The sequence below is a fragment of the Rhinopithecus roxellana genome, chromosome 3 (assembly GCF_007565055.1).
Source record: "Rhinopithecus roxellana isolate Shanxi Qingling chromosome 3, ASM756505v1, whole genome shotgun sequence".
NCBI lineage: Eukaryota > Metazoa > Chordata > Mammalia > Primates > Cercopithecidae > Rhinopithecus > Rhinopithecus roxellana.
In genome coordinates, this window is record NC_044551.1 from 54,041,132 (window position 1) to 54,055,534 (window position 14,403).

The 14,403-nt window shown below is 37.3% G+C and overlaps 1 protein-coding gene across 1 annotated transcript; it reads left to right on the forward strand.

Annotated features, from left to right (window-relative positions):
* The first annotated feature begins 4,420 nt into the window (after window positions 1-4,420).
* LOC115896332 (NADH dehydrogenase [ubiquinone] 1 alpha subcomplex assembly factor 2-like) lies at window positions 4,421-12,634 on the forward strand. The gene is made up of 2 exons (XM_030926619.1): window positions 4,421-4,625; window positions 12,311-12,634. Exons 1-2 carry the CDS (start codon window positions 4,524-4,526, stop codon window positions 12,560-12,562), a joined length of 354 nt encoding a protein of 117 aa, XP_030782479.1. The 5' UTR covers window positions 4,421-4,523; the 3' UTR covers window positions 12,563-12,634.
* The last annotated feature ends 1,769 nt before the right edge of the window (window positions 12,635-14,403 follow it).

The window sequence follows — 14,403 nt, forward strand, 5'->3', positions numbered from 1 at the left end:
AGCTTTTCTTCTGCATTCTCATAACATTCTTTGCTTTATATGGTTGCAGGATTTATCATATTATAATTTAATTTTTTTAAACCTGCCTCTCTTCCTTAGATTGTGAGTTCTTTGAGCACAGGGTAAAAGTTGTGTCTTTTAACTCAATCCTTGGCACTTAGTGGGCTCTCAGTTAATATATGCATGAACCAATCATTTAGTGAATGGGAAAGTAGGAAAGGACCCATAAACATTAGCCACATAATTGGCCATTGGAGCTTACCCAGCTTTTCCCTATGGTACCTCCTTTGACCATCCTCTTTGTTCCTCAAAGATGCTTCATAAGAATAGGAACTAGGTTTTGATCTCTGTATCCCTAGGCCCTTAAATTGTAGGTGCTCAGTATATATTACATGAATGAATGAATGAAAAACACATGAATGAATGAGTATATCTTTCAGGACTGTAGCTCCTGTTGTCCCCTGCAACAAGTCCTAGAGGGTGCTGCCTCTGGCCACATTTTTTATTCTCTAGGGCAAGCTCTATATAGCCTAAGTTGCAGCTTCTTTATGTCTTACTTCTTCTCATCCAACTCTTCTTCCCTCTCTCAACCTAGGCCAGAAGAATTCTTTTCTCCCGACAGCAGCTGGCACATAACAGCTCAATGAATGTTAGCAATCATTCACAAATGGAGCCTTGTCTTTCCTACAGGGCTCTTGCCTTTCTGCCATTTCTTTCCCTGTCTCTGAGGCCAAGCCTGGAAAGCCATGGGGACCTGACATTGCTTTTTCTCCCAGGGATTATGGTCTTTCCTCTTCCCACACAAGGGAGCAAGGTTTTCTTTGTCTCCCACCAGAGTAGTTTAATTAAATAGGACTAGCATTAAGTGACTCTAATTATTTTTTATTAATGTTTAACTGCTAAATTTCTTTTTCAATTAAATAATTGTGTCTTTATGCTCAGAGGCCCTTTTTGCATATATATGGAAGTTCATTTATTTTATTAAAGGAAATACCACCTGCAAAACTATTAATGACTTGAGCTCTGTGATTAGTTCATTTTAGTGACATTTTGAGATTTAATAATTAATCTGGCTCAGGTTCAAAGAAAGAAAACTCAATACCAGAAATTCCTAGCCAGCAAAGAATATAAACAAACCATACAATTGTCCCCTCAAATAACAGGAATCATTGAGATAGCCTTCATGCAATTAGAAATGTTTTGAAAAAATGCATGAGGAAGGTTCAAGAAAGCATGTCAAAACAACAAAACTCCGTGTACATTCTCATTACTGTAATTGATCAAAGGGTGTTTGCAATAGATTTGAATGTGAATAAATTAAATGTGACATTGATTTGGCAGAGGCATACTAGTGATTGGCAAGAACACGTAGCAGGAGCAGCTTCTGCTAAAGCATAACTCACTTGCCTGTTGTTTTATTCTAATAGATTTCTTAGCAACCCAGAACTATCATACTAACCTAAGCTCTGTCACTTATTTACTCTTTGGGTTTCTACTCCTATCTAGGCAAGATTAAATATATTTTTGATTACTAATCTAGCAGGCATTCTCTCGGGCCTGAATACAGAATACCTTTTGGTGATCTATGTACCTCCCTCTTTTTTCTTTTTCTTTCGTAGATGAAAAAGGGTGATCTAATAACTTATTTCATCCTGGCAGTTCAACTTGTAGAACTAGAAAATGTAGTTTAATTAAACAACTTGGCAATATATTCAAGCTGAGACATCACTATAGCATTTGCTAGGCTTGAATTGTTTCTCAGCATGTTACAAAATTAACACTGTAAAAGAATATTCAGCTCTGAACATTTTGAAACACCAAATTCCCATTATAATTTTATAATTATATTGAAGATGGGGGAGCTGTGTGGTATATTCTGGGAGGCTACTTCCTGCGTGTGACCATCTAATAGTAAACAAATGTTACTGGTATGGGGTCCCGAAACATAGTTGATGCCAAATTTCACTTATAATCTACATAAATAATTTGTAGTCTATGAAAAACATTTTAATTGACTCAAAGGCAATGTACTCATACTTTAAAATTTTTAATATTTATTAAAATAAAAATTATTTGCTAATATATATAGTTTAAATTATGGAAAGAAATTAGTAGAGCTGAAATTATACCTTTTGATAAATCCAGGTTCTCATTTTTTATATGTAATATAACTTGAATATGTAATATAACTTTATAAATAAGCTATGGTTTTGTTCCCACAGAAGACTGAAAAAGAACCCAGTGACATGGGCATAAGACTGACTCCTGAGTCTTAACTTGCTCTTGAATATAGTAAAGTTTCTAACAATGAAGCAGTGTTGAATTTATTTTAAACTATATTTAGATTTTGTCTTGGCATGTGTTTTGAACTTCAGTTTGAACATAGTTATATATGATATACTTGGAATTCACAAGTACTTGAAGCTAAATGGAGACCATTTATAAACACTAAACTTTAGAGGAGCATGGAGCCAGAACATTAAAGAAGAAATGGCATATTTGTGTGTGTGTTTGTGTGTGTGTTCAGCCTGCCTTTTTTCTACCTGGATTCATAACATTTTTAAAGCAAATTTCTAATTCCCTAATAAAGGACTGAGCATTAACTCTATTCCATTTCCATGTCTATCAATATAAAAATTATTCAAATACTTTTGAAGTCTATTATCATGGAATTTTATGCTTACCATGAATATTACACCATCAACGTCATATGTATGTACATATAAAGTATTACTGAAACACTCCTTCATAGAAGAATTCTCAGTTCACTAGGTTTGAGCCTTTTAAAGGAGAAAAATTGGGCTAAGGGATTGAAATCTTGAATGATAGTTTGAAAACAGTTACTCATTTTTATTTATACACACATCACAGACAACATAAAAAAATTCTAGTGACATTTTACATATCTTAAATTAGTAAAAATGAGTATTTATAATGTGTGTAATTTGTATTTACCTTCTCTTGTTCATTAAGTATACGTATAATAGATAATATTTCTAAAAAATGTTTTGTATATATACTTAGCTCTGCATCTAAATATTTGATTCCATTTAATAGTATAGACTGAGAAATGTTCACTCCCACACCTCTGGTCTGAGTGTGACTCCAGAGAAGCAGAATGATGGATACCTGAGGTTGAAAACTCTTTGGGTAACCTTTGAACCTATTCCGATATCTCTCAGCTCTTCCTTTTCCCCAGTACTCATCAAGTAATCTAAACTTATCTTCTAGTCATGATAACTTCATCAGAGAGCACTCACTGGTCATCAGTTCTTAGCCTTGCCTCAGATATTAGAGTGCATTTCCAAAGCCCAGGTTTACATGGCCTTAGTTTTCTTTCTGTCTCCCAACACATCATTGCAGAGACCTCTGGTATTTTTCTGCCATTTGTTTTACCTCCTCATTATAATTCAAATATCCACTTATGTTATCTAATAACTTCCATAGCAATAAGTGTATATTAAAGCTGAATTCCTTTCCTTTGTGGAAAGTTAATGTGTACTAGGATTTTGCATGAGGGACTGTATGATTGGAGCAGAATAACTACTTATTATAATATCATGCCTAATGTCTGTGAGTGAGTGATAAGACAACATGTTAGTAGATTCCATATTTAAGTTTTGTTTTTTTAAAAAACAAACTTTAAATCTCTTTTGTCATTACTACACATAGCAAGTTGCAACACTGAATGCAACAATAATATAGCTACCAAAAGGGCTCTTAACCAGGGCTCTTGGCAAAGTAACGCCATTGGAAAGGACTTGAGCCACAACTTTTTGGGGGCTTAAGTTCACATCACTGAGTAAATGAACAGTACACTATAAATAACCATTAACTCCATTACAAAAACAACGATGAGCTTGTTAAAGGCATTTAGAGCTTTTCTTATTTTCTCTTTTTTAATCTAATCCTTCACAAACAATGATGATTTATATTAAATTTTGACCAGAAAAATATATAAATTCAAACATTAAATACATGCAAGTTGAGCAGCTCAAATTCAAAATCCAAAGTGCTCCAAAATCCAAAACTTTTTGAGCACTATTAAGGCACTCAAAGGATTTGGGGATACTTAACTGTTAAGTAAAAAGCAAATATTCCAAGATCCAAAAAAATCCAAAATCCCAAACACTTCTGTTCCTAAGCATTTCAGATAAGGGATACTTACCCTATAATACTTTTTACAACTGATAATTTGTTTTCATACACAACTCAAGAGTTCCATACACAACTCAAGCCTAAACTAAATTGCTCCAGCTGAACACCCCTGAAATGAGAGAGACTGTCACAGACCATTGGTCATTCATAACACATACATTTAAGGAAAGTTTGGACACACATATTTTGATACAGCTCATGCCTTTTTTTAATTGTCAGTATGGTTTCTTTCTCTTCTTCCCTGAGATTGGTGGAGAATGATATTCTTCAGTATTTCACTCCAGGTGACTCTTTATCTGACCCTTTTAGAAGGAGTTGACCTCATGCAACCCTTTAGAAGGGGTTGACTCTCAATTGTCAACTCCATGAGGTTCTGCTTCAGATGGACAAGAAAGCCATTGCTGATATCCTGCTCTATATCCCTAGTCAAGGGAGCCAAGACAATGGTGGAAAACATGGAAGCGTTGGTGAGTAGAGACTTTTTGTTGATGGGAATAAGGAGGTAATGAGGCAGAGTGTTGTTAATTTGAGGGCTGCACATGGTAACAACAGCCCTCTTGTCTTTCAGGCTGTGTGTCTCCTGAACCAGGTTTACAAAGCTTGAGAAGTTTGCTTGGCAGTATAGTCATGACTGGCCTCAAAATCCATACTGGTAGTTTCAATGAACAGTGTAACAATGTAACAATGCTCCTCATGTGCTCAGGGAACTTAGATTTGGTGGACATAGAGTTTCAGGTATCCAGCAGAGTGTCCAAAACTCTGGTGTTTTTCTCTGCAATGAAGTCCTTCATTCTGATCATTTCCAGTGCTATTCATTCTACAAGCTTTCCATCTTGCATCATTTTCCTTCAGCTGAAGTATTTCCTTTAATGTTTCTCGTAGTAGAGGTTTACTTATGACAAATTCAGCTTTTGTCTGAAAATGTTCTTATAATACTTTCATTTTTAAGATATTTTCACTGGATATAGGATTCTAAGTTGTTTCTGATGAGAACTCAGTGTTATTTCATATCTTTGTCTTTTGTATAAGTGTCTTTTTTCCTGTGTCTAGTTTTAATATTTTATCGTTAATACTTAGCAATTTGATTTGGATGTGCCTTGGTTTTGTGATAATCCTGCTTGAGGTGTTGAGCTTCTTAGATCTGTGAATTTATATTTTTATCTCTTTGGAATAGTTTAGTTATTATTTTCTCTTCTCCTTCCATGATCACATGTATGTCAGACTGCATAGTATTGTCCAATAGCTCACTGAGGCTCTGTTCATTTTTTAGCCTTTTTTAAAAACTCTCTTGCTTCAGTTTATGTATTTTCCATTGTCTTATATTCAGATTCACTGTTCTTCTACAATATCTAACCTACCATTAAGCACTCAGTTTTTTTTATTTCATAGGTTATGTTTTTCACCTTGAAGTTATATTTGGTTCGTTATAACAGTTCCCATTTCTTTCCTCATGTTGATTTTTTTTCTTTAACTCTTTAGACATTTTTATAGTAATTGTGATAAAGGCCTTGTCTGTTGATTTCATCTTTTCTATCATGTCTAGGTCTACTTCTGTTGACTGGTTTTGGGTCATCCTTTCCTCTTCACCTCTTGATTACATGATGAACAGTGAAATATTATGTTTAGTATCTCAGTTTTGTTGTCTTCCTTTAGAAGATACTGAGTTTTGTTCTGGAAGGCCATTAATTGACATTTGAATCAGCCCAAACTTTTGCAAGTTTTATTGGTTTTTTTTTTTTTTTTTTTTGGTTTATGTTTTGTTTTGTTTTGTTTTGTTTTGTTTTGTTTTGTTTTGTTTTGTTTTGTTTGAGACAGGGTCTGACTCTGTTGCCTAGGCTGGAGTGCAGTGGTGTGATCTTGGCTCACTGCAGCTTTGACCTCCTGGGCTCAAGTGATCCTCCTACCTCAGCCTCCCGAGTAGCTGGGACTACAGCTGCATGCCAGCAGACCTGGCTAATTTTTGTATTTTTTTGTAGCAGCAGGGTTGCACCATGTTGCCCAGGCTGGTCACAAACTCCTGGACTCAAGAAATCCACCCACCTCAGCCTCCCAGTGTGCTGGGATTACAGGCGTGAGTCACCATGCATGGCTAGAATCTTACTTTTAAGTTTTGTTAGGGTAGATCTAGAGCAGTGCAGTCCAATCCAAATTTTTGCAATGATGGAAATGTTTTATAACTATACTTTCCGCCGGGCGCGGTGGCTCAAGCCTGTAATCCCAGCACTTTGGGAGGCCGAGACGGGCGGATCACGAGGTCAGGAGATTGAGACCATCCTGGCTAACACGGTGAAACCCCGTCTCTACTAAAAATACAAAAAAAAAAAAAAACTAGCCGGGCGAGGTGGCAGGCGCCTGTAGTCCCAGCTACTCGGGAGGCTGAGGCGGGAGAATGGCGTAAACCCGGGAGGCGGAGCTTGCAGTGAGCTGAGATCCGGCCACTGCACTCCAGCCTGGGCGACAGAGCGAGACTCCGTCTCAAAAAAAAAAAAAAAAAAAAAAAAAAAAACTATACTTTCCAATATAGTGGCTACTCGTCATACTTGGCTATGAAATACTTGAAATGTGGCTAGTATAACTCAGTAACTGAATTTTTTATTTAATTTAAATGATATGTGGCTAGTGCCTACTGTATTGTACAGCATAAGTCTTCACTCAATAAGCTGTACTCTCATGCTAGTTTAGCCCTACACCTAAGGAGTGACCCTTCCGAGATCTTTACAATGTCTCAGGTGTTCAATGAGCTCTCCCTGGCTGGTGAGAACTTGACTTTTTCCTAGTCCAGTGCCAGCTCCAGCAATTTTCACTAAAATTTCACTACAGTTCCCCAGTATTCTTTAGCGAAAAGTTGTCCTTCTTGCTTTATGGAGTTTCACCCTGCACATGGACAGCTTAATATTTAGCTGGACACTCAACTGGATTACTATGCAGATTTCTGAAACTTTCTCTGTGTATTCTGGTACTCTGCCTAACGTATCCTAGCATATTCCAACTTTCTCACACTCCCTAAACAACCATCTCTCTCTCTCCCTAAACCACCATCCTCTGGTTGGATCCATCCCCACCCCCCCTCCCCCACCCCCCGGTAGCAGCCAGTAATGTGTCTCCAGCCAGAAAGCTGGGATGATATAGGGCTTATCTAATTTGTTACTCATTGATGCCCTTCAGGGATCACACTACTGTGCTGCCTTTTGTCCAGTATCTGAAAAATGTATTTTTGTCCAGTTTTCTAGTTGTGTCATGGCAGGAGGACTAGCCTGGTACCAGTTATTCCATCTTTGTCTGAAACTAGTAGATTGCCTCTTACTTACTAACACCTCTACCCATTTCAAAGAGAGATGTGTACAAGTTTGGTATGTTTATTTTTTAACAGAATGAAATAAACAATCACTATTTTAAAATATATTTGTGGCCGGGCGCGGTGGCTCAAGCCTGTAATCCCAGCACTTTGGGAGACCGAGACGGGCGGATCATGAGGTCAGGAGATCGAGACCATCCTGGCTAACACGGTGAAACCCCGTCTCTACTAAAAAGTACAAAAAACTAGCCGGGCGATTTGGCGGACGCCTATAGTCCCAGCTACTCGGGAGGCTGAGGCAGGAGAAGGGCGTAAACCCAGGAGGCGGAGCTTGCAGTGAGCTGAGATCCGGCCACCGCATTCCAGCCTGGGCGTGAGACTCCGTCTCAAAAATATATATATATATTTGTACCTTCTTCTGTTGTACTATCACTGCCCAGTAGCCAGTTCTTTCCCAACCTTTACAACAGCTCACTGAAGAAGACAACGTTATTTCCATTTCACACAACACAAAAGTGAGACACAGGGAAATTAAATAATATTCAGAGTTACACAGCTGGTAAATGGTAAAACTGGGATTTGTATTCAGTGGTCTGGCTTCAGAGCCCAAATTCTACGCCACTATTGAGAAACGTTCAGAGAATAACAATGTGAAGAGTATACATATGAGTAATTTGAGATATAAATATTTATACTTACATAGTCACATATAAACAATATTCAATTTTTAAATCAATAATGTTTGGCTTACATTAGAATATGGAAAAATCTGTAATCTGCATAAACTTTTCGATCTTTAAGGGAATTCTAGAGGTTACTTAAGGGGAACAAAAGGAAGATACTTCCATTTGGTATTGTTTACTTATTTATTTATTTATGTATTATTTTGAGACAGAGTCTTGCTTTGTCACCCAGGCTGGAGTGCAGTGGCGTGATCTCGGCTCACCGTAACCTCCACCTCCCAGGTTCAAGCGATTCTCATGCCTCAGCCTCCAGAGTAGCTAGGATTACAGGAGTACACCCCCACACCCGGCTAATTTGTGTAGTTTTAGTAGAGACAGGGTTTTGCCATGTTGGCCAGGCTGATGTCGAACTCCTGACCTCAAGTGATCTGTCCGCTTTGACCTCCCAGAGTGCTGGGATTACAGGCACGAGCCAAAACACCGGCCCATTTGGCATTGTTTTATAAAAGCTTACTCACCTTGTAATACATAACTATCTTAAGAAACAATACTGTTATGAGTATAAGCCCCATTTTCAGATTAAAAAAAACTGAGACTAAAAAAGTTAAGTAGCTTTCTTGGTGTCACACAGCTAGCAAATGGTAGATTTGGGATTGGAACCCTGTCTGAGTCAAAGAATTACCCATGTGGATTATCATCACAGTGTTATTTTTTTAATGAAGAAGTGAAATATTGGAAGCAACAGTAGAGGTGGTTGTTAAGTAAATCATGGTACAATACTAGTGAGAAAATACCATTCAGCCATCTTTTTTTTTTTTTTTGAGGCGGAGTCTCGCTCTGTCGCCCGGGCTGGAGTGCGGTGGCCGGATCTCAGCTCACTGCAAGCTCCGCCTCCCGGGTTTACGCCATTCTCCTGCCTCAGCCTCCCGAGTAGCTGGGACTACAGGCGCCCGCGCCACCTCGCCCGGCTAGTTTTTTTTTTTTGTATTTTTAGTAGAGACGGGGTTTCACCGTGTTCGCCAGGATGGTCTCGATCTCCTGACCTTGTGATCCGCCCATCTCGGCCTCCCAAAGTGCTGGGATTACAGGCTTGAGCCACCGCGCCCGGCCTCAGCCATCTTTTTTTTTAAATGTTAAAGAAAAATATTTATTGGCAGCAAGATAAATAAGTAAAATGATGAATATTTGTTTTTAAAATACAAACATTTATGTAAAGAAAGACACCCGTTCCTGCTTTATCCTTACACAAACACTGAAACATACTGTTATTTGATAAATATATGGAGATATAGGATGATATTGTTCCGAGGAATTGTAAGGAAAAATACTTGCTTTATGGTAGTTTCTATTTGAAAATAGACTTTCTTAACAGTCTTTAAGGTCTACAATTCCTATCCTGTTTTCTCCACCTAACTACTTCCTTATCAATTCCAAATATTTTCGTTGTTGTTTGGGTTTTTTTTCTTTTGTTTTGTTTGAGATGGAGTCTTGCTCTGTCACCCAGGCTGGAGTGCCGTGGCACGACCTCATCTCACTGCAACCTCCACCTCCCAGTTTCAAGTAATTCTACTGCCTCTAAGCCGCCCAAGTAACTGGGACTATAGGCATGCGCCACAATGTGCAGCTAATTTTTGTATTTTTAGTAGAGACAGGGTTTTCCCATGTTGGCCAGGTTGGTGTTGAACTCCCGGCCTCAAGTGATCTGCCCACTTCGGTCTCCCAAAGTGCTAGGATTACAGGCGTGAGCCACAGAACCTGGCCCTTCAATTCCAAATATTTACAAGACTGTATTTTCTTTCATAAATGATTTACTCTCTGTTTAATTTTGCCTGGTACCAGTTATGTTTTTTCAGAAAAACAAAAAAATTCTTTTTTAGGAAAAATTATAGTCTCCATATTTTTCAACTCTGAAATCTTTAACCATCTTCATATGTAAAAATAATTAATATATTCAGATTGACTTTTCATTTGCCTCAATAGCTATTATAAGAAAGTCTTAGAAAAGTAATGTTGAATGAAGAGAAATTATGTGAAGGCAGGAGAAACAAGAACAGATCTTTGTCCTCCATTTTCTTTTCATCAAAAAGCATATGCATGTACCAACAGTAAGACTGCAACTATAGAGGTTACGTAAATAAAGTAGGCATGGGCAGAGCTTCAGGTGATGTGACTGATCTACTATACAAAATCCAACCAAGCTCCATACCAATTTCTGAGTATCCTCTTGCTACTTGAGGTCGGTTACTAGTGCAAGTTTAACCTGATCCTGAACTTTTCATTCCGCTCCAAAGAACGAGCTTCCATGAAGACACAGGAACTTGAATTTTTGTCTACTTCCGCTATTTCCAGTATGATATTGAGGGATTTCCTTTGTGATATATCGTCACCTTATATAACAATTCTAGAGGTTATAGGAAAAAGAAAACCTGATTTCTCTACTCTCACCCTCACTTGTAACAACTACCCAGAAGCTCAGTTACTGTGGTGATTAAACTACTCATGGGGAATTGCTCTGTGTTGTGAAAATTACAAGAATATTTATAAAGATTGTTCTTTACTGCACATATTTGCTTTGAGGGAGAAGTTTCATTAGATGGGCCCTTCTTCACATCTAAAACTAAGTCTATAACACTAAAACCACAAAAACTTTTCCCCCTTTAAGTACAAACTATTATTTTAAATGTTACTTTAATATCAGAGCTTACCTTTTAAAGGACTATACAATCAATATTACTTGAAACTCACTTGAGAAACAGGTGATATCATACATTTAGATATCCAGATATTGCCCTTTGACATTTTTTAAAAGTTTTGAAATTTTAAAATACTTCAGAGAACTTGTTTTTTGGTCAGTGTTGTCAGATATTAGTTACATTAACGTTCTAATTTCACATTACAAATAACATGTTCTTAAAAATCAGGTAATACAAGTAAGCAAAAAGAACATTAAAAAATTTCACACATTTAGACATGCATTGTGAAAACAGAAGGAATGGGCCAGGCATGGTGGCTCATGCCTGTAATCCCAGCACTTTGGGATGCTGAGGCGAGCAGATCACCTGAGGTCAGGAGTTCGAGACCAGCCTGATCAACATGGAGAAACCCCATCTCTACTAAAAATACAAAATTCACTTGGTGTGGTGGCACATGCTTGTAATCCCAGCTACTCGGGAGGTTGAGGCAAGAGAATCACTTGAACCTGGAAGGTGGAGATTGAGGTGAGCTGAGGTTGTGGTGAGCCGAGATCACGCCATTGTACTCCAGCCTGGGCAACAAGAGCGAAACTCCTTCTCAAAACAACAACAACAATAAAAAAAAAACAGAGAAGGAATGAATAAAGACCAAAGATGTAATTACTGTATTGCATTTGTTTTTAAGATATCTTTTCAAATATTAATATCTCTGAAACTATGTGTGGAATTTGCCTTTTTTAATGCTATAGTGATACTTCTTAAATGTGATGGTCTTTTATTCAAGGAAACATGTAACAAAGGATTGATGGTAATTTTTGGTATAGATCCTCCTAGATAGAATTCTGAGGAACAGAACTGCATTGTACAATCTGTTTGCACAGATTTGAGAAAGTATTTCCAATAGCAAAGAGCCTCTCTGCAACAGTGTCTAAGGCATGCCAAAACCTGATTCCATTCCTACCCTCCTCCTTTCCTGCCGTACCACTCCAGAAGAGAAAAGGAAATATTAATAGATGGGGCTTGGTTCTGGTACTACAGAGGGTGACATTAGCATGCACACATTTGAACAGCAAAGAAAAAAAAAAAGGGTAGTCAGAGCACTTCTTTCTCACCAGTGGAAAAGTACAGTCACTGAGTTTTAGGGCAGAAATCAGTGTTAAGCTTAGGAAATCTTTCATAGAGTGTCTCAGGCTCTTGTGTAACATTTGACATTTGTTTGTTTCATTTTTTGGGTAGTAAATATTTCTACTATGGGGTGCTTCATGTCTATTATAGCATAAAATCAGGACAGAACTGTTTATGTAACACTAGTATGTAATCATACAGCTTTTTCAAACTTATATACATATCTGTATATTATTTAAATGCAAAGTATGTATGTATTTATATGTATATAATATGTATTTTTATTGGCTATTTTTATAAAAACTGTTTTTTTAACTAGGAATTTAATAATTTCTTCCATTTATATATACATGCAGGAAATAGTAAAGAATGAAAAATGCAGAGAAGAAGTCAAAATAAAAAGCCAAGATTTTTGTGAAAAAGAAAAACTCCTTAGTAAAGAGACCAATGAGGAACTCTTGCCTCCACCAGTTCAAACTCAAATTAAAGGCCATGCCTCTGCTCCATACTTCGGAAAGGAAGAACCCTCAGTGACTCCCAGCAGCACTGGTAAAACCTTTCAGCCAGGATCCTGGATGCCACAAGATGGCAAGAGCCACAGTCAATGAATGCATTATGGTCAAATCTTTTCATGTATATGGATGTGACTATTTTAACAAATAAAAGAAGTCAAAACTTAATTACCTTGTATTTTCTGAATATACAATAGTTTCCTATTCCATTAATCTTAAGAGTTCATTTTTAGTATGCACAAGAAATGTGAGATTATGTACTATAGAAACCTAACTACTTTTAGATTAAAATCCTTCATTTGACTTAGTCATTGTTATTTATGAATTTGCTTAGATTGGTTTTTCCCTCTTTGGATTACTCCCTTGAGAAGGATCCTGTAGCTGTGAATGCTTAGTACATTTTGGATCTTTATGATCATTTGGGAACCACTCATAGATATAACTGGGTACAAATAATGAGGGTAAAATAGTGAGCTCTCCCAACTGATCAAATGTAGGAGAAAAAAGAATGAAGATTCTTATTTCTGGAGAGGTGACCTGTAAGATTCTAAAAGACTAATAAAAAATGTGAACTTGGATAAAACATGTAGAGTCAAAGAAAACTTAGTTGATAAGTGAAAAAAAAACACTAAGACCTTGATGAGAGGATGGGACAAAAGCTAGCTTGTGGTGGGACTCTGGTTGGAATTTGAAGAGAGAAATTAGGACCAATAGAAGTATACAATCCATAACAAAGTCTGAAAGGACAGTAGAGAAAGAAAGAATGCAATAACTGGAGTTCCATGAGAATGAAAATTACTTTGAAAAAATAGAAAATTGGAGAAAGCTCTCAAAAAGCAGAAATTAATTCCACTAGAAGACAGAAGACAATGTACATATTAAAACATTATATACAAAAGTACATTAAGAGTGCCATACATTTTCTGGAGTGCACAACAAAGTTTTTGTTGTTATTCTAAAAGAGAGTTTTTCTCACAGTGTTTGGCATACAATAGATGCTCAATATTTACTGAATGAATGACCCAAATTTGTGTGTGTGTGTGTGTGTATGTGTGATTATGAATGCTTTTATTTACTTTTGTATTTTTTTATTATTATACTTTAAGTTCTAGGGTACATGTGCACAATGTGCAGGTTTGTTACATAGGTATACATGTGCCATGTTGGTTTGCTGCACCCATCAACTCATCATTTACATTAGGTATTTCTGCTAATGCTGTCCCTCCCCTACACCCCCATCCCCCAACAGGCCCTGATGTGTGATGGTGCCCTCCCCGTGTCCATGTGTTCTCATTGTTCAACTCCCACTAATGAGTGAGAACGCATGTTGTTTGGTTTTCTGTCCTTGTGCTATTTTGCTGAGAATGATGGGTTTCCAGCTTCATCCATGTCCCTGCAAAGAACATGAACTCATCCTTTTTTATGGCTGCATAGTATTCCATGGTGTATATGTGCCACATTTTCTTTATCCAGTCTTTTATTGATGAACATTTGGGTTGGTTCCAAGTCTTTGCTATTGTGAATAGTGCTGCAATAAACATATGTGTGCATGTGTCTTTATAGTAGCATGATTTGTAATCCTTAGGTATATACCCAGTAATAAGATTGCTGGGTCAAATGGTATTTCTAGTTCTAGATCCTTGAGGAATCGCCACACTGTCTTCTACAATGGTTGAACTAATTTACACTCCCACCAACAGTGTAAAAGTGTTCCTATTTCTCCACATCCTCTCCAGCATCTGTTGTTTCCTGACTTTTTAATGATCACCATTCTAACTAGTGTGAGATGGTATCTCATTGTGGTTTTAGTTTGCATTTCTCTGATGACCAGTGATGATGAGCATTTTTTCATATGTCTGTTGGCTGCATAAATGTCTTCTTTTGAGAAGTGTCTGTTCATATCCTTTGCCCACTTTTTGATGGGGTTTTTTCTTGTA